Raw genomic sequence first — 19,131 nt, forward strand, 5'->3', positions numbered from 1 at the left:
CCTCATATCTTCCACTAAAGTCTCCGCCACCATATCATCTGTGACCCCTATCATCAATAGTGTCTCACTCACTGTCCCATCACTGGATTCATACACATCACAAAAGTATCCGTCAATTCATAAGAATTGAATAATTGATTAATACAGTGGTATTTTGAAATCCCATCTTTGAACCTATGAAATTGCACCCATGAGAGTTGTAAAGTGTACAGGTGTAGATAAATAAAATTCATACTCTTATGGTACTATGTTGCAATAAATGTTTTATTATCAACCAGTGTTCACAGCTCCTGTTTATGGTGGGCTGGACCTTAGCTCTGAAAAGGGTAAGACTGTGAAATTCTACATAAATTATGTTTCTTCAGGTCATTCTTCTTACACGTCTTCTTTTCGGCAACCAACTTCAAAGAGTACATCTCCTTACATCTTCTCAACAACTTCTTTGACCTTAGATGAGACAACTTTTCCATCCACCACCTCCTTGACAATGGTCTTTATCTTGCGTTGTTTATCTTGCTCTAAGATTGGAAAGTACACAAAGGGTTAATATTGTATTGTGCTTCATGACAAAGATGCATGTGCTACTGTTTGACACAGCATCATCGCTGCATCATGAGAATGTACCATTCAGTGCAGAAACATGGGATGATGGATATGTCTAGATTTAAGTTCACTGATGAGGCCCTATGGATATTATAAATGTATGGGTCTTTTGCTTTCCATTTTAGATGGGACATGGTCTATCAGGTCTTGACCTTGATGTGATTTATTTGATTTATTGTTCAGTTAATTAAAGCCATAACAATATTACAAACACTAATGATGTGTCTTTGATGGAGGCAGATTCTTTAAATAGAGATGGTTCTCTCTTGTTATGTCATTTTTCGATGTAAACTTCAAAAGAATGGAATACCATCCCTGGGTATTTTCAGGGCTAAGAAGCATTGGTTACAGCAATTCCATACATCTATTTTTGATATCTCTTCAAATGTCTTGAAATCCCTCTATTTTCCAAAGGCTCTCTTGTTACATCTCTAGTTCTACCTGAGCTCTGCTCGTCCATCAGAGACTGTGGTTTGTTGAAACCCTTTACTATAAGAATTTCATCATTTAATTCATTTTCATAGCAGAGTTCACATACATGGGCCGAGAAGCTTCATAATTTGTATAAACAACCCTTTGCAAGGTGAGTAAAAGATTATTTGTTCAAAATAGCGCAACAATGGTTAATTGGTTATATTGCTACCCTCCCACAGATATGTTTACATTTAAACCTTGTAAACATCATTATAAAACAAACCTGACTTCATATGCATGCCTTCATCGGTTCATTACTTCACAGAACTGATCTTTACAATGCTTTACAACAATCCAAAGGCTTTGGACCCAGTTTAATGTAGTGATATTCTACTCACATTACACTAATAAATGAGGTCCTAAAATAGGCAGATTATTGCATGAAGAGAGCCCTGGAATGCTGTGACAGCTATTAGGAACAGTCACCTATGTATTCCTTTTTTATCTCCTGCTTCCACTATTGACTCCTCTTCACATCAGAGGGTGAGCTTACCTCTAACTGCTTCTTTTAGTCTCAGTTTCTCCAGTTCCCAGCTTCTGTAAAAATACAGACAGTGCAACAGATTAAACAGCATGGAAACTCACAATTTAAGAAGGTATGCACTTCCACAAATGGCTACGGAAGTGCCTTTTAATTATATGATACATCATTGGTCTGTTTCTGGATTCTGAAGACCTGTGTCTTCTTTGCGATTTGTCTCAAAGCAGTGTTAGGCCTTTGTCACAAGTGACCCTTTTATTCCTCTCAATTAAAGACTGCCTATTTGTGTTCTTGAAAGAGGAATGTCTCTATATACACAGAGCCTCTTTAGATTCAGTCACCAATTATATTTTTGTGTTCAAAAGGGTCACTGAAGGCTAACATCTAATCCCTCCACCACAGTTTCTACTGTGCATATTTGTCAGCCATCTGAGAGTATAACATACTCCAAATCCTCCTCTACCAATAAGCCAGCAATTCACTGACCTTTTAATTCAAGTACAAGGGACCATGTTCAGAAATACTACTCTGCTTACGTATTGAATGTATGTATGTGATTTCTAAGAATAAACCTAGCTAAAAAGCAACTGAGTGTTGTACAGAAGAGAAGTAAACATTATGAGTGACTAGTGATGCAGGAAACTGTATGCAATAGGAGGTTATTAGAGAAGTAATGAAGGTAGGGAGAGGAGCTTTTCGGTTGACAATAAAAAGAATAAGGTGTAGATGGTAGAGAGAGAGAGGGCATGGCAGGATGTGGAGTGAAGCAGCTAGGGGCAGTAGAGTGTATTACAGAAATATATCTTATGATGAGCTGTTGCTAGAAAAGATGAGTCTCCTGCTCTTTTTGAAAGTGGAGAAGAGATGAGGCTGTCCGATTCTGAACATTTCTTATAAACATCGATAACGTATGTAGCAAGAGAAGGCTTCTCATCTTGTTTTTCCTTGTTGCTTGGTCTCAACCGTTCAGTGATATAACAATTATTCTTTATAATGTTCTTAAGAGCCCAGGACCTTGTCTGCGGCAAGGACTTCAGATGCTAGAACAATCTTCCTGGGTCAACCTGAATCTTACATGATCACAGTCCCCCAGTTTTTTCATAACTCTACGCTTTTTTACATAGTGAGTTCATTCTATTGTGCATCCTCAGAATACCCAGAAGTGCAGATCTTGATGTATCTTAATTCAGGGCCTTTGGAGTATGATATTTACTCCATCAGAGTGAAGGAGTAAAATACTCAGTCGTCTTTGACGGAGTACCCTTACTCTGAATATAGGGATGTCCGTCGACCCAGCAGACATCTCTTGTCTAATTGACAGTATCTGCAGTCAGAACGGTTCCTGTCAATGTGTTCAAAGTTTACTGGAGGGTACTGTCAAACCTTTTACTTATTTTTGATATTCCCAAAACAAAATCCCAATTTTTCCCATGGTGTGGTGGTCATTCAAACTTTTTTACTGTCCCTTTCTGCCACTTTTTTCACAGCTGTAATAGAAACTAAAAACTGGCCATTCTACTGCTCACTCAAAATCAGGCGGGCGGTGGAAAAGTCAATCTTCTGACGGCCATTACTTTGTTGGATTGTTGGAGGAATTTGTCAGCGATAGAAACAGAGTTGTCTGTGTCGCTGAAATACTTAAGGTCCGCCCAACTGTTGGGACAGAGTACCTGTTCTGCCGAATTCAAAACTATCCCCAAACTGTGGACGAGATTCCCGATAATCGTCTGCTATAACCTACTGTTTTCCATATTTCTTCTTTAACTACCTTTTCCCTGCTGCTCAGACAGGATGAGTGCTGGTGTGCTTGGTGATGTTTGGAATGTTGAGTGTTTGATGATGTCATAGAATGCAGGGGTGCCTGGTGTGGTTTGGTTTGGAGTGATAGTTGGAGTGTGCAGTCTGAGCAGCAGGGAGGCTGCTCCTGGTGGGGCATTACATGGACTTTACCATTTTCTAGTTACCTTTATCTGAAGCTGTTACCTTATGAATAAATCAACTACTTGTTTTTACACGACCTGTCTACGAGACATTCTGCATTTTAACACTGGCGACGATTTGGAAGAACCTACGTGTGTGCCACTTCAATGGGTTATGATTTATCAAGCCTGAAGGAAAAGGAACTTCAAGAGAACTTACAAGCTGATATTTGAGGAAGATGGTTTATAAGGACCTGCGTGTTATTGAAGGAAAACTGTACTGGAACTAAGGATCTGACTAAAGAAATTGAAACTTATGAACTGGAACCCCAAGGAAAAGGTAATACTACGGAAACTCCCTGGTCAGCCCCACTATTTTTTTTTCAACACATTTTATTAATGACTTCGACATTTATATAATGCAATGTTTATCCCACAGAGGCAGTCTTTTGTTTTTGAAAGAAAGTACATTATACATAGTACATTCAGCTTCCGTATGTGTCATTCTTTAAGAGATAAGAAAAAAGAAAATAAACTCGAGGTTAGTGATCGCCAGTTACATCGTGAATATCACTACATTAGATTCTTGAAATAGAAAATGACAATACAAAACCGTTATAGTCCAATGAACCATTAAAAAAAAGAAAAAAAAAACCTGTTTAACCATGCCCTTTCCCTCCCTACTGGTCAACCTCACTAGTGTCCTTTGTCAACAGGACAGCCTGCAACCTAGGGCGTTTGACTTTCTTCGACCAGTCTGCAAACAGTTACTGTGGCGATTACAGCCATCCTGCTGCCTTGGAAGTGTTACTCCTGCCCTGTTGTTCTTTCTACAGTCGTGAGGCAGGCTACCAGCAGCGGCCCGTGGTGGGAGTGTTTCCGGGGGCTGACGTGGGGCTGGGGAGGGGCAGGGTAGGGGATAGTAAACTATGGATTACGCGGATTACAGGTAACTAAACATATAAATAAATAAAACAAATTTTGCTGCGCTTGCTGCATCTCATTTGGCCCCCTTACGGAGCTGCAGGGAGCCCCCTCAGCACAGTACTTAGGCCTGAGCGCTCCGGATTAAATCCGGAACAGAGGACCCTCTGTGTACATTGCAGGGAGTCGCCTTAAACCTTCGTTATGCCACAATAGGAGGGCTTGTTGACTATTAAGAGAAATTGTGTATAATTGTGAGAAGACGTGGTCTTTTGGTAGGAGGTGTGGTCTGTTTGGTTGGTGTGGTGTATTAAAGAATTGTCTATTGGGAGGAGGTGTGAACTATTGTGAGAAGATGTGGTCCAATACCAAGCTAGATGTGGTCTGTAGGAAGGAGTCTCTACTGGATAGAGATATAGATTAAAAGGTGTGCTTGATGGTTCTAAGAGAAGATGTGTCTTCTTTTAAGAGGTGTTGTCTTTATTGAGAAGCTGTGTTTTATTACGAGAAGGTGTGATCTTTGGGAGGAGATGTATTCTATTGGAAGTGTTGGGGTCTATGAAGAGAAATCATAGTACATTAGGTGAATATGCCTTCTCTTGGGAGGGGATGGGATCTATTGAGAGAAGCTGTGGTCTTTGGTAAGATAGGTCTTCTACTGGGAAGAAATGATTCCTACAGGGAAGGGATGGGGTGTACTGGGAGGACAGGTGGTCCCCTGGGACCTGTGGGCTATCAGCATGAGCTGCACATCAGTGGGTTACATGTTTCTTGGTAAAAGGCTCTCCAAGAGTGATATGGAATCATGACATTTCCCAAAACATTCGACATAGGATGCCTTACGCGTCCTCTCCTTCCAGCAAGCGGCGGTACTCTGCGATCTCCATCTCCAGCCGTAGCTTGATGTTCAGCAGCATGCTGTAGTCGGTGCGCTGCTGTTCCATGTCTGACCGGATCTGGCCCAGCTGTACCATGACGTTATTGATTTTGGCTTGTATCTCGGCGACCAGGGTGCCATAGCGAGCTTCCTTGTCTGCCAGGGAGCCCTCCCAGGCGGCTTTCTAGCAGTCAAAGAAAAACAGCAGCAGAGATAACTCAATGATTCTGATTGCAACAGAGATTGTGCTATGAATTATGAGATATTTTCAATAAAAAAGCTATCTATAAAATAAGGCATATTTTAACATTTTCTATTGTAAATGAGTGCGCGCACAACTGTAGTTCTTCAAAGGTTGATTTGAAGTATTGCGTGCTCCTGGGGTATCACTCCCCAAACCTGAGTGTGAACATAGACAATCTCGAGTAGCATCCCCAAAATCGTGGGGTATGTCCCCCGGGCACAGCTTCTAATTCCTCAAGAGAGGATTACGAGTTCAATAAAGTTTTGTCTTAGTATTATGATTTCAGAAATTCACTTTTATTTCTTCATATTTTCATTAAGTGGAAATTGTACTTCATTTCCCACAATGCATCAACAATGCTCCATCTCGTTAATAACATTCAAATATCCCAATACATTTCGGCCATTGGCCTTCATCTGGGGAATATTGATGTCTGCAGGAGCGTGGTGATCCACGTGTGTTCTGCATGGTCATGCGCAGTTCTCTCAAGCAGTACCCATATGGTGAGAAAGTGGAGGAGGGCAGCCCGGGGTCGCCGCGGTAAACAGGTAAGTGGTTTTAACTTTTTTTTAAATTACTTGTAACTTAGATCTTAATAGGGGGGTGGAGGCAGGCGGCGTAGCGGAGCTCCACAGAGTTTGTTTCCAACTTCGTGGCCCTCCGCGTAGCCCCGCTTCGCACACTACGCCCAGGGTTAGAAATAATATTGAGATAATATACACATTTTATTGCACCTTAAGAACTGAATTCGTTTTTAGACATTTAATAAACAGCTGTTGTCATAAATGAACCTGACGCTGTTCGTTTAGTTGACCATAGGTTGAGTTGGCTGCTTAGTTTTCTGATCTGAGATGAGTTCCTCTTCAAGCTGCTGCTTGCAGAGTAAAGACCTCCCAAAAGTGCTGAAGTTCGAAGGCATCGCAAGCAGCCTACGATACAGAGGCAAGCACCGTCTTGCACACCCAAGCAAGCATCAAGAGTCTTGGCGCTGCCCTAGTTTTCAGGGGCACAGACCTTGATTCAGACTACCCAATCGAAGTTGTAGGATTAGGCCCTTCACTACTTCAGACCTCAATAGAACACATGTAGCCCTCAACAGGGGGGGAGATACTGTCTCCCAGGGTCACATCTTACTACCCAATGCAGTCTTGGGCTTGTGCTTCATTGACTGGTGCGTGAACCGTCAGGCAGTGTGTTAAGCACCAACATATTTTACCTTCAGACATCTTGGGCAGGGATCTCCAAAGTCGGTCCTGGAGCGTCGGATCCATGCCAGATTTTTAGCATATACCCATTTATAGAAATGTAATTGTCTTACAAATCTGACACGGACCCGGCCCTCCAGGACCAACTTTGGAGAACCCTGATCCATACCACACAAGAAAGTGAAAGTCTACGCTGAGTGGAACTAGTCTCCCCCACCCATGAAACTTCACTCCTCATATAATGTACATTCCTATTTTTCTCCGATTGACTCTGACGTCACAGACTATCTTAAACCTGGCCTTTGCTGTGTATATTTGCACTGTGTTAATTAGTGGCGTAACGAAACTTGAGAGGGCCCCTACAAAGTGCACGGATGGGGCTCTCCCTCTCTGGCCCACCACTTACCACTTTTGCTGAGGGGCCCCCCCGCACCGTTGAGGCTGTGGGGGCTTATAGTACACCACTGGTCTTAATCCTTCTAAGTAGTTTAAGAGCTAGGTCTTCTAGGGAAACATCCCGCCGTACACGTTCTTGTTTTATTCGCTGTTCTACTGCTGAGCCGTGTATTTTGATCCACTAAGCCGCTCGCTATAGACACTGGCTTTATCATTTAACTAACACTTCCACCATATAGGATGGCCCCACGGCTAACTATAATCACACCTCTTATGAAGGAACACTTATAAAGCGCGTGGTTAACCAGCGGCATCCCAGCGCTATATAACAACTTGCCAGCCCTCTTACCCAAATATGTATTTCAGAAAAGTCTGCACTTCCTCTCTTTCCCACTTCCTCCTCCTAGCTTTCAATTCTGTGGTAAAATCTTCTATCACACTGTGTCTTGCTGTCTCTGTATCATGGCAGTGGAAAGGTATTCCAGCTATATAAAAACTACCAAACTACTATGTCCAACTGCCGCTCGCAGCAGTTGGACTTGTCTGGTATTTGTGGATTGTTGAAGCACACGGGACTGCGAGGACCAGCAGCCCGGTTTCCAGCACAGCTGTGTCCTCTTCCCTGTGTCTCCGCCCTCTGCATGCTGCTTAATACAGCTCCCAGCCCCCGCTTCCCGGGCGCCGCTCGCAGCAGTTGGACTTGTCTGGTGTTTGTGGATTGTTGAAGCACACGGGACTGCGAGAACCAGCAGCCCGGTTTCCAGCACAGCTGTGTCCTCTTCCCTGTGTCTCCGCCCTCTGCCTGCTGCTTAATACTGCTCGCGGCCCCCGCTTCGCGGGAGCCGCTCGCAGCAGTTGGACTTGTCTGGTGTTTGTGGATTGTTGAAGCACACGGAACTGCGAGGACCAGCAGCCCGGTTTCCAGCACAGCTGTGTCCTCTTCCCTGTGTCTCCGCCCTCTGCCTGCTGCTTAATACTGCTCGTGGCCCCTGCTTCGCGGGAGCCGCTCGCAGCAGTTGGACTTGTCTGGTGTTTGTGGATTGTTGAAGCACACGGGACTGCGAGGACCAGCAGCCCGGTTTCCAGCACAGCTGTGTCCTCTTCCCTGTGTCTCCGCCCTCTGACTGCTGCTTAATACTGCTCGCGGCCCCTGCTTCGCGGGAGCCGCTCGCAGCAGTTGGACTTGTCTGGTGTTTGTGGATTGTTGAAGCACACAGGACTGTGAGGACTAGCAGCCCGGTTTCCAGCACAGCTGTGTCCTCTTCCCTGTGTCTCCGCCCACTGCCTACGGGTATTTATATCATCTCTTCCCCCACTTCGCGGGAAGCGCGCGGGCGCGCGCGCGCTGGGCGAAGCCCGGGTCAAGGGATGGCCCGTTTTAGCCCGTTCTAGACCGAGAAAGACCGGACCGGGCCATCCCTCTTTTGTTTGCTGCAAGTACGTATTCTATATTTTGCAGAGTCTAAGAACCAAGCGAGCGAACACTTCTCACTAGTATCACTATGGCTCGCAATTTGAGGAACAAAACTTCAGCTGCTAGAGGCCAATTAACAGGAACTTTGGACAACTTCATTACTAGGGTCAATTCAGTGATTGATCAGGGGATAACCCTTATGGAGCGACGAGTGTCGCAAGATATTGTTATGGCCAAACGCTCTTCAATGGGTCACTTTGCAGCTGCGCGCACACCGGAGCACGACGGCTGCACTAATCTGACTCTTGCCCAGGCATTTGTTCAAACCCCCCTCTCTTCGCAAGACAATGAGATTACAGTATCAATCCTGAGCTCAAAAACAACGGAGCCCTCAACGGATAATGATGCCCCTACTCTGGCCAGCTCCTCGGAGAACCTAGGAATCCGGAACCCTAGGGAAAGACACACAGGTGCTAAGCCAAAATCTAAGAGGAAGTATATAGCCACAGATTCATCTCGTACTAGGAAGTTGAAATTGGTCAAAGGGTCGGGCGATAGCGTTGTAACACCAGCCACCAATGGGTGCAATGTCCTCAGTGATTAGACTAGGCACGGCCCGTCAACATCAATCGTATCGAGCTCAGGGTCGAAGGAGGCAGATGTCGCTCAGCCCACCAGTGGAACCTTAACGACAGAGGATCTTTTGCTTACAAAACTGGGCGCCCTATGGAGATCTACACTTGGACCACTAGAAGAGAGACTTGGCCGAATTGAGTACCAGCTTTCTCAACTAGAACTTGCTTCACGTGGCATTCTGCCCGATACAAAGTCAACCGGTCCACGAGTGGATAATATTGTAACTAATCCTGTGCTCGTAGGAGCTAGATTAGATCATATTCAGCCCCAATTAGAGCTGCCCCACTCAAATGTCAATAAAGTCCTAACTCCAACTAGGGCCGATCCCACGCCCCTATTACCCCAACACTTAGCTAGGCAGACACCGGCTCAGGTGGGATCTCAGGGGGCCACTAGAATTGATTTACCGCCGGAAACTAGTCCATATCTGGTTGTACTGACGGGGATCCCTGAGATAACTAATCGAACCCAGGAATCGTTTGCATCACTAAAAAATAAAGTAACTCATTGGCTTAATATTAACAGACAATTACCCCTCCACATTACTAGTGAAATTCTGATGGTACGTAGGGTTTCTTGGGTGGGCCGCAGCCCCAAAACTATCACAGGTGACTGCGTGCTGATCAATTTCAGGGATCCCCGTACTGTGGAGCATATTTGTAGTTGGAGTCACAATATCAGTGGGTCAACCATCCATTCCCTTCCTCTGTCATTCTTCTATCCTGAATCACTAGATTGTGGAGGTGGATGGTCTTGGGTAACACATCCTGGAAGAAGAAAGTCAGAGAGGGGATGGCAGGGGCGATTAGTCGATCAGTGTAATGTACCCACGCATAACCGGTTTAGTAACTTGGAAATGGTGGATTGACTACGGCACACTAAGTTGAACACCTCCTGCCCCATCCTACATAGGAGTTTTTCAAACTCAGATGGAATACCAGAGCTCTTTATCACTGGTTCATTTACCATGTCCAAGGATCTTGCTATCCAATTTGCAGGCGTCCAACATGTTGCTGGCATCCGAGGTACCGTGGAGTAAAGTGTTGCCTTCCATAGTACAGACCCCAGAACTGAATATCCTGGGAGAAGCACATGTGGGCAGCAATGCAATTGGTAGTGATGTAACTGGTAGTGATCCAATCGTTAATAATGTTATTCGTCTGAAGCCTCTAAAAATGTTATCATGGAACGTGGTAGGTCTGACGCATAAATTACACTGTACAGAGTGGGGGGCCCTGGTGGACCAACACGATGTATGTCTTTTCCAGGAGACCTGGGCCAGGGAAGAACATTTCAGTGTGGGATTTGCCACATACCATGTTCTTGCTAGGTGGGGAGGGAAAGGAAGACCCTCGGGCGGTCTCACTATTTGGGTCACACTCCATCTGGGTTGTACGGTGGAGAATCTGCTTACATACTCCGATGATGTTCAATGTATAATCATCAAATGACCCAATTCTTTCAAGTTAGCCATTGTGAACATGTATTCACGCCCTGTAAGTCTGGCCTCTGAGTCGCCTACTATAGATGTGAGGAACTATGAATTTTGTGATCAGTTATGTCCCCTATCTTAGACCCCAACGGCTCCATGTATATGCTACAAGTACATGTATGTTCCCTCCAGTTCCAGTTATGAAGACGCAAACACATGTGCGTCCACCGTCAACATGTCCTCTTTCAGATCTGCCATGAATGGGCCGGATATTCCATTCCTAAGTATGAAAGGCCACCGACTTTATATGGCTCATTTACTCCATTTTGCAGTTCAGGCGAGTAGGCCCTGAATTCTACCATCAAGCCTTTTTCTGCCTTCTACCTTCGACAGCTCCAGTCTGAGCTCGCATCTGTATCCATGAACTTTGTCCTACTCCCTGCGCGGCTAACGGTGCCTGAGTCGGCCCGTTTGCCTGCCAAAAACTGTATTTCACCTTCAAGATTATCTGCTCCGCTCCTCATCCAATGCATTCCTGTCTAGTAGTTTAGGTAAACATTCCTTCAGCTACCGAGCAAGGGGCCCGGTTTCACTGTCCTCATGCAAGTAATTCATAGCCCCTGTTACCATGGAAGATTTCTGCCCCCTCGCATCTCATGTAGACACTTAGACGCTTGTACACGCACTCACAGACAGTATAGAATAGATTTTGTCCGAGAGACCTTTCCTTTTGGATAACACAGTTCTTTAAACATAGGATATTAGATATGATTTGGGATTAGGTTGACTTGACCCCCTAGACTTCTGTCTCCACATGTAGAGCCAAATGTCAAGTCCCCTTCACCCTCTAGTTGCACGTCAATCACACGTCATGCGGCTGCGCGCGCATCTCTGCCAAGTATTTCTGCTGACATTGCAGGATTCTCTTATGGATCCACCCACTTGTGACATCATGTATAATGACGTTTTCTAAGTTACGCCTATATGTCCGCCTTTTTTAGTTAAGTATGCATATTCTTATCTGTATCATCAGCTGTTACGCCTCCTGCATCTGTCTCAATGTAATGGTTTTCTTATATATGTCATTACTTGTCAATAATGCTTTGCCTTCCCTTCCTGAACCCCCGTGGTGATGGAATACGATGCCTGCAGTTCGAACTGTAATTCCTTTGTAGAGGAATAAAGCCCTTTAGAACCTCTGATACCACGGATTCTGCCTCTTATTTTACTGAGTTATTCTTACTAGACTTTACCGCATAAAAAATAGTACAGGTAATTTAAATATTTACCACATAAATTGGCGCCCGAACAGGGACACTTTCTCATCTCACGCGCCGGAGGTGCGTTGCAGGCCCGGTCTCCTGCCACAGCTGGACGGACAACAACGCGTACCCGCAGGATTTCCTGTATCTCCCTCCGGCCAAGCGGGGGTGACTGAGGCTGCGATCAACACCCAGACGAGGCGGTGAGAAGTGCGAAGTATCCCGACCAAAGCCTAGCTGAGAGAGCAAGATCCGAGGTATACAGAGGCCCGCCAGGTTCCGAAGTTCCGTGTCGAGTCGAGTCCAGTCCGATCCAGTCCAGTTCAGTTCCGAGGCCTTCCGTTCCGTGCTACCCGGTGAGTACCATTGCCGGGGAGGCATTTAGACGTGCACATTAGTTTGTGCCGGTCAAGACGGGTTTGGGTACACAAATCCGGTCTGCACTGTTTCAGCAGTGTATCTGTACTGTTTAGCAGTATATCTAGTATGACTTGTATATAAAATTAAGTATCATCCAGTGTTAGTATTATGCCAGTAACTAGTTTCCTATTAGTTATCATTGTTCGTTAAATGTTAAATGTTAAGTGTTTTAATACGTTCTGCATATTGTGGTGTGAATGACTGTTCATTATTGTGGTTATTGTATTAAGTGTGTTCAAGATTAAGTAACCAGATCTAAAAATGCCGCTCTTTTCGAAATTAAGACAGATCAAAACTAGAAAAGGGGTACTCGAAGAAGCTGTTCCCATTCCACCTAGGGACACTCCAGGGTACTTTATGTATCATAAACATGGCCTAGATGCCATATTATTTCTTGATTTATGGGTGGACTACACCAAGGATTTACCAGAAAGTCAGAGGTGGCCCGCAGCTGGGACCTGGGATGCAGACTGCATCATGAGAGTAGAAGAAGAATTATGGAAAAAGAAAGCCAGACAGTCACAGAAAGATGCCATTGAATTATGGCGTAAAGAATCACATAGACGTACAGAAAAAACACTCACACAGGAAGAGAAAAGTAAGGAGAATTCAAATAAAGCCCGAGACAATCTATTAATTGAGGAAGGTACCCGAGTAAAATCAGAACAAGTAGACAGACAAAGAAATACCCTTATGAATGGTATGTATCCTCTTCTGGCCGAAGGGTTACCTAAGGCTACCCCGGAAATACCGAAAGACTTGCCACCTCCGTTGCTCCCGATAAAAGCGCATCCCAAAGCGCATCCCAAAACAGCAAAAGATGTTTTCCTTTCCTCCTATTTAGACGACGTAGCTCCCGAAAATGCCACACCACACACACCGCTTGCCGATGGTGTTCAAAGCCAAGATCATTCGCCTGTATCCCTGCAACAACAAACTCCTACGACCATTCCCACAGGTCCGTCCGTTTCCACCGCTTTTCCCGCATCTACAATTTCTATTTTACATCCAACAAATCCTTTCTCGCCCAGCACCTCAGGTGGTGCTACAGGAGGTACAACAGACATGTTTGCCACACCGCCGCGAAATAAACAGACCCTTAGAGATTTAGCACTCCAACGTACACCCCAGCTAGCAACTTCCGACATGTTTAAAGAGCAGCTTGTGGATTGTAGATATGATCCAGTGCCAGGCAAGCAGGACAGACTGCTACTGTCATCACTACGTATACGACGAGCTACATTGTATTTAATGACGATACCAGGAATGGTTGAACACCTAGACAATATATATCACTTTGTCCAAACAGGGCGAGGCCCAGAAAGTATTAACGAAGCTATGGAATACCAGAAAGTGGATGTACAAAGACAACTACTACGTTTTTTCATAAACTGCGTGATCAGGAACCAAGACAGGCCTGAGGCAGATCATGATACTATGCAGAAACTTGCCAAATGGGGTCAGAATATATCAGACGAGAAACATGACAGACAGGCGTGTATAATCGCCATGTATCGAAAAATCCGCAAGGAAGTAGAACGAATACATAAAGAAAGACGAGGAGTAGACAGAATTGAATCAGAGGGAGAGGAGGAGCAGGAATCAGAAATAGCCGCAGGACAATTAGATACGATGGCTTATGTAGGTAGAGGAAGACCTCATAATAATACTAGAGGCTTTAATGAACCGATACGTCCGGCACGCCCAGAAAGTAACAGAAATTTCCAAACCCCTATAATAAATATAAGGTCTCCTGAACACTTATTCCAGGCCGCTGATAAATTACTCCGAGAACGAAGGGGGTATCATATGCTTGATTCTATGGATGAACAGGAATTAGCCAGGTCAGCAGTCCTATGGGCTGACAGTCCCGGAACATACAGTGATGATGCGCTAGCACACACGTTTTTGAACCTTACCCCAGACGAACAGCGTTTAGCTGGTATATACATGATTCAACAACTCCTTATATTATATAAAGGCCAACACTCCGATCCTGGTCCCCTACCCGACATATTGACAGAATTACTCACGAATAGATGGAGAGGTTCAGGTACTGATTTAATTAAAGAAATTCTAGAATTTCGAAACCAGTATATTGTTTTCGTATGCCCAGAACATGTCTCAATTCCCATCAAGGAAAGAACGACGTATTACATGGATAGACAGAATCCCTTACGCGAAGTACACCCAATTAGAGGTGATGATCATGAGTTTAAACGCGTGTTTGTATACACACCTATAACTAAAATGGAATTATTAGAAATGAAGAAAGTAGTACCTAGCCATGATAAAGATCCCGCAGGTTTCCACCGTGAAATCAAAGACATGTTACTCATGGGAGATTATACCTACCCTGACATTATGAAAATATTAAAAGTATTAATGCCTGCTGGCATTTACGAAAAACTCAAAGAAAAGGATTGGGAGGTGGGAGACCAAAAGATAGACTGGACAGCATTAGAAACCGAAGAAAAAGCCCGAGCTGCAGGTTCAGGGCTTGGGGAAAAGACTACAGCATTACCAGGATTACTAGTGCAGGTATTGCCACGTTTATTAACTACGAAAAAGGAAGACTGGGGTGCAATCTCAGCCTGTAAACAGAAACAAGATGAAGACACTAGTGATTTCTATTCCCGATTTGAAAAATGTTTTGGTATAAATAGTGGCATAAAAGCAAGTAGCGAGTCATATCCACATCTGTTTGTGACAAAATTAGTTGAAAATTCCCTGCCCCAAGTTAAGAATAGAGTATTGAAATTCGAGAGTACCTGGCAAGGTAACACCCCGTCACAAATGTTACAAATGTTACAATATCACCACAATAGAATTAGAGAGGAACAAGAACATGAACAAAGACGTATGAAAGACACGAAAATGAAAATGCTTGTTGCCCAGTCAGTTCCAGTTGACGGTCATAGAAAGGGGATGACACAGTCCAGTGATTCAGCGGGTCCTGTAAAAGGGACATGCAACTATTGTAAACAGCCAGGTCATTATATACACGATTGTGCAGTTCTAAAACATAATATTGCCATAGGTAAAACACAGGAAAGACCACGTCCACCTAGACAGGATCAGAACCAACAACGAGCTCCTCAGCATGCACAGTCCATGCCAGCTCCACAACAGTCCATGCCAGTCCCACAACAGGCAGCTCCACAACGGATCGTAGTTACATCACAGCAGCAGCCTATTGCTGCCACACAAGCAACAACGCAACAGATGTATCAGTATGCACAAACAGATTATCCCGATTATCAACGATACACATGAAACAGCCTAGAGAGGGAAGTTGGCTTACCCCTTATCGAGGTTCCTGTAGATCAAGAGGGACCTTATGTACATAGTGAACTATTAGGCCAAGACAGAAAGTTTTTACTTGATACAGGGGCAAGCAGAACAACAATACGACGCAGTGAAGTTCCAGGGGCACCCCTCTCAGGCTCACAGAATATTTCCCTTGGATTTTCAGGAAAGCCTATCATTAATGAAGTATCACAACCCCTTCCACTCACGGTTGGTCCATTGACACGAACTACAGATCTATTGCTTACTAAATCATGTCCAGAAAATCTGTTAGGTATAAAAACATTGAAAGCTCTAGGAGCTATAATATGTTGTTCTCCGGAAGGAGTAAGATTATTTTTGCGTGATTTCAAAGGGCACTATGTGTCCAGAGACATGGATCACCGACTGCAGAATTTACCTACACATTTATGGGCACAAGGCCCCACTGATGTTGGTTGCATGAACATTACACCATATCGAGTCACACTAAAAGCAGGAGTGGTACTGCCACGAATGCGACAATACAAATTACCACCAGATGCTGTTGTGGCTTTACTGCAAATCATTGACGAGCTTATTGCCCAAGGAGTGGTTGTGGAAACCGACTCCAATGTATGTAATTCCCCGATAATTCCGATTCTTAAACGAACTGATCCAAAAGCACCGCCAGTATACCGATTGGTTATTGATCTGCGCGAATTAAATAAATGCATTGTACCACAATACCCCGTGGTCCCCGACATCTCTTCATTACTGACAGCCATTGATTCCAAAGCAACGTTCTTTACTGTAATTGATCTCAAGAACGCCTTCTTTAGCGTCCCAATCGATCCGGAAAGTCAATATTTGTTCGGATTCAGTTTAAATGGACGAAGTTTTAAATTCACACGCGCACCTCAAGGATTCACAGAAAGCCCCAGCATCTATAGCCAAGCATTGAAACGAGAACTTGACAGTATCCACATGCCAGTTAACACTGCTCTGCTTCAATATGTCGATGATCTGCTGATCACCGCTCGAAGCGAACCTGAATGTGAAAAAGCATCACTGACGGTTTTACAGTTTCTGGCCGAAAAGGGGCACAAGGTGTCCCCTTCTAAGCTGCAATTTTGTGTCCAGCAAGTTGTTTATCTTGGGCACTCGCTGTCCAAGGAGGGAAGACAGCTTACACCTGATCGCATCCAGTTAATTGCTAACATGCCAATACCCAAGACACAAAAGGAGGTGCGGGCTTTTATAGGCCTCACTTCGTACTGTAGGCAGTGGATCCCTCAATATGCATTTCTAGCAAAACCACTCATTCAGTTGACAACACAGGAGGCAGCCACATCGACTGTCCTCCCTTGGACTCAAGAACATACACATGCCTTTGAAAGCTTAAAGAAAGCTTTATGTCAAGCACCTGTTTTAGCAACACCATGTTACAGTAAATGTTTTACACTTTTTGTTACAGAACGAGAAGGTACTGCTTTGTCAGTACTCACTCAGGAACAAGCAGGATCACACAAACCATGTGCTTATTTCTCTAGTACATTAGATCCCGTAGCTCAAGCTCTTCCTGCGTGCCTGAAATCAGTGGCAGCAACAGCTTTAGCAATCAGACAAAGCGATGCCATAGTATTAGGACATCCATTGACAGTACAAGTACCACATGCAGTAGAGGTTCTTCTGAACCGAACGCAAACACAACACTTGACCATAGCAAGACTTACTGGTTATGAATTGACATTGTTCCAGCCACACATAGAAATCAGACGTTGTAATACATTAAATCCTGCTACACTTTTACCAGTAAATGGAACAGACCCATTGGCACATGATTGTATTGAAATCATTACTATCACGACGAAACCCAGACAAGACTTGACAGATATCCCATTGTTAGATCCAGACCTGACGTTGTATGTAGATGGTTCATGCATGAGAACAAGTACAGGAGAGTTAGTGGCCGCTTATGCAGTCACAACAGACACTGAAGTCATCGAAACAAATTGTATAAACACTTTGTCAGCTCAAGCAGCAGAGCTCATCGCTCTGACACAAGCCTGTATCCAAGCCACAAATAAGAAAGTCAACATATACACAGATTCACGTTATGCATTCGGAGTCGTTCATGACTTCGGCGTACTGTGGCGAGAGAGAGGTTATTTAACTTCTCACGGTGCCCACATCCAGCACGGACCCCTCATTCATGCTTTATTAGATGCAATTCATTTACCCACTGCAATATCGATTATGAAATGCAAAGCCCATACGAAAGTTACTGATATCATTTCTCAAGGTAATGATCTAGCTGACAGAACAGCTAAACAGACTGCTCAAACTCACCCAACTGACACGACAAAGACAATAGTTCCGACACTAACACATTGCATGACAGTTAAGGATCCCGCTCTTGATGTAATTGACATACAGACACATGCTACACCAGAGGAAATAAAGAAATGGACTGAATTAGGAGGGATTCAAACGGATCAAGGATGGATGACGAAGGAAAAATCTATATGGTTTCTTCCCGACTCTATGGTTCAAGTCATCATTAACACAATACATAGTCCAGCGCACCTAGGAGAGAAAGCTATGCTAGACAGCATTCAACACATTTGGTTCAACAAACATTTACGAGCAGCAGCTAAACAAAAAGTTCGTACCTGTATGATATGTTGTCAGTTTAACCCAGGTAAAAGCGTTCCCGTAGAACAGGGTGGATTTCAACCTCCTGATCACCCTTTTGAAGTCCTCCAGATGGATTATATCCAGATGGAACGATGTCGAGGATTCAAATATGTTCTCGTAGTTGTTTGTGCTCTTTCCCGTTGGACAGAAGCCTACCCGGTTTCAGATTACACTGCCCCGACTACTGCCAAACAGTTAGTTCGAGAATTCTTCCCACGGTACGGTTTACCACGTGTTGTCTACTCAGATAACGGCCAGCCGTTCTCATCCGAACTGATGAAACACGTTTCACTTTTGTTAGGTTACCAATGGAAATTCCACTGTGTCCGACATCCCGAGGCAGCAGGTCTTGTGGAACGCCATAATCAGACTCTGAAAATTAGATTGTCCAAAATATGTAGAGAAAAAGGTGTTGATTGGATAGTAGCCTTACCAGTTGCACTCTTTTACATGAGAATGGTAGCACATTCTCGAACAGGGCTATCCCCGTATGAAGTGATCTTCGGTAGACCACCAAATATGTGGGGGACGCCTATACCCCGTAAAATAACTGATGTTGACTGTAATATGCTGACAGATTACCTGGCTTCCTTGATGTCTGCACTACAATCTTGTCGTTCACAGGTAGCTGCAGCTTTTCCCGATAACACAGAGGTAAAGCCCCATGACGTGGTTCCAGGTGATCTGGTTCTGGTGCGGAATTTTGACCGGAAGACCCAACTGGAGCCTAGGTGGAAATCGCCTAAACTCGTTCTGCTAACAACAAGGACAGCCGTGAAGATCGAGGGCCGTAAAGGGTGGTTACACTCGAGTCATATCAAGAAATTTTATGGACTACCGTCCGATGTGAACACTCAGCCTTGCATCCCCTCACAGA

General features: G+C 44.3%; 1 protein-coding gene across 1 annotated transcript in view; it reads right to left on the bottom strand.

Moving 5' to 3' along the window:
• Positions 1–246: 246 nt before the first annotated feature.
• LOC146869593 (keratin, type I cytoskeletal 20-like) overlaps positions 247–19,131 on the bottom strand; it is a 57,287-nt gene continuing 38,402 nt past the window's right edge. Inside the window, exons 6-8 of the mRNA XM_085607747.1 lie at positions 5,245–5,462; positions 1,571–1,614; positions 247–518 (exon numbers count right to left, since the gene is read on the bottom strand). Of these exons, the coding sequence (XP_085463873.1) occupies positions 421–518; positions 1,571–1,614; positions 5,245–5,462 (360 nt within the window). The 3' untranslated portion in view covers positions 247–420. The remainder of the gene's footprint in view (positions 519–1,570; positions 1,615–5,244; positions 5,463–19,131) is intronic.

Source organism: Triturus cristatus, chromosome 1_1 (genome assembly GCF_964204655.1).
Source record: "Triturus cristatus chromosome 1_1, aTriCri1.1, whole genome shotgun sequence".
NCBI lineage: Eukaryota > Metazoa > Chordata > Amphibia > Caudata > Salamandridae > Triturus > Triturus cristatus.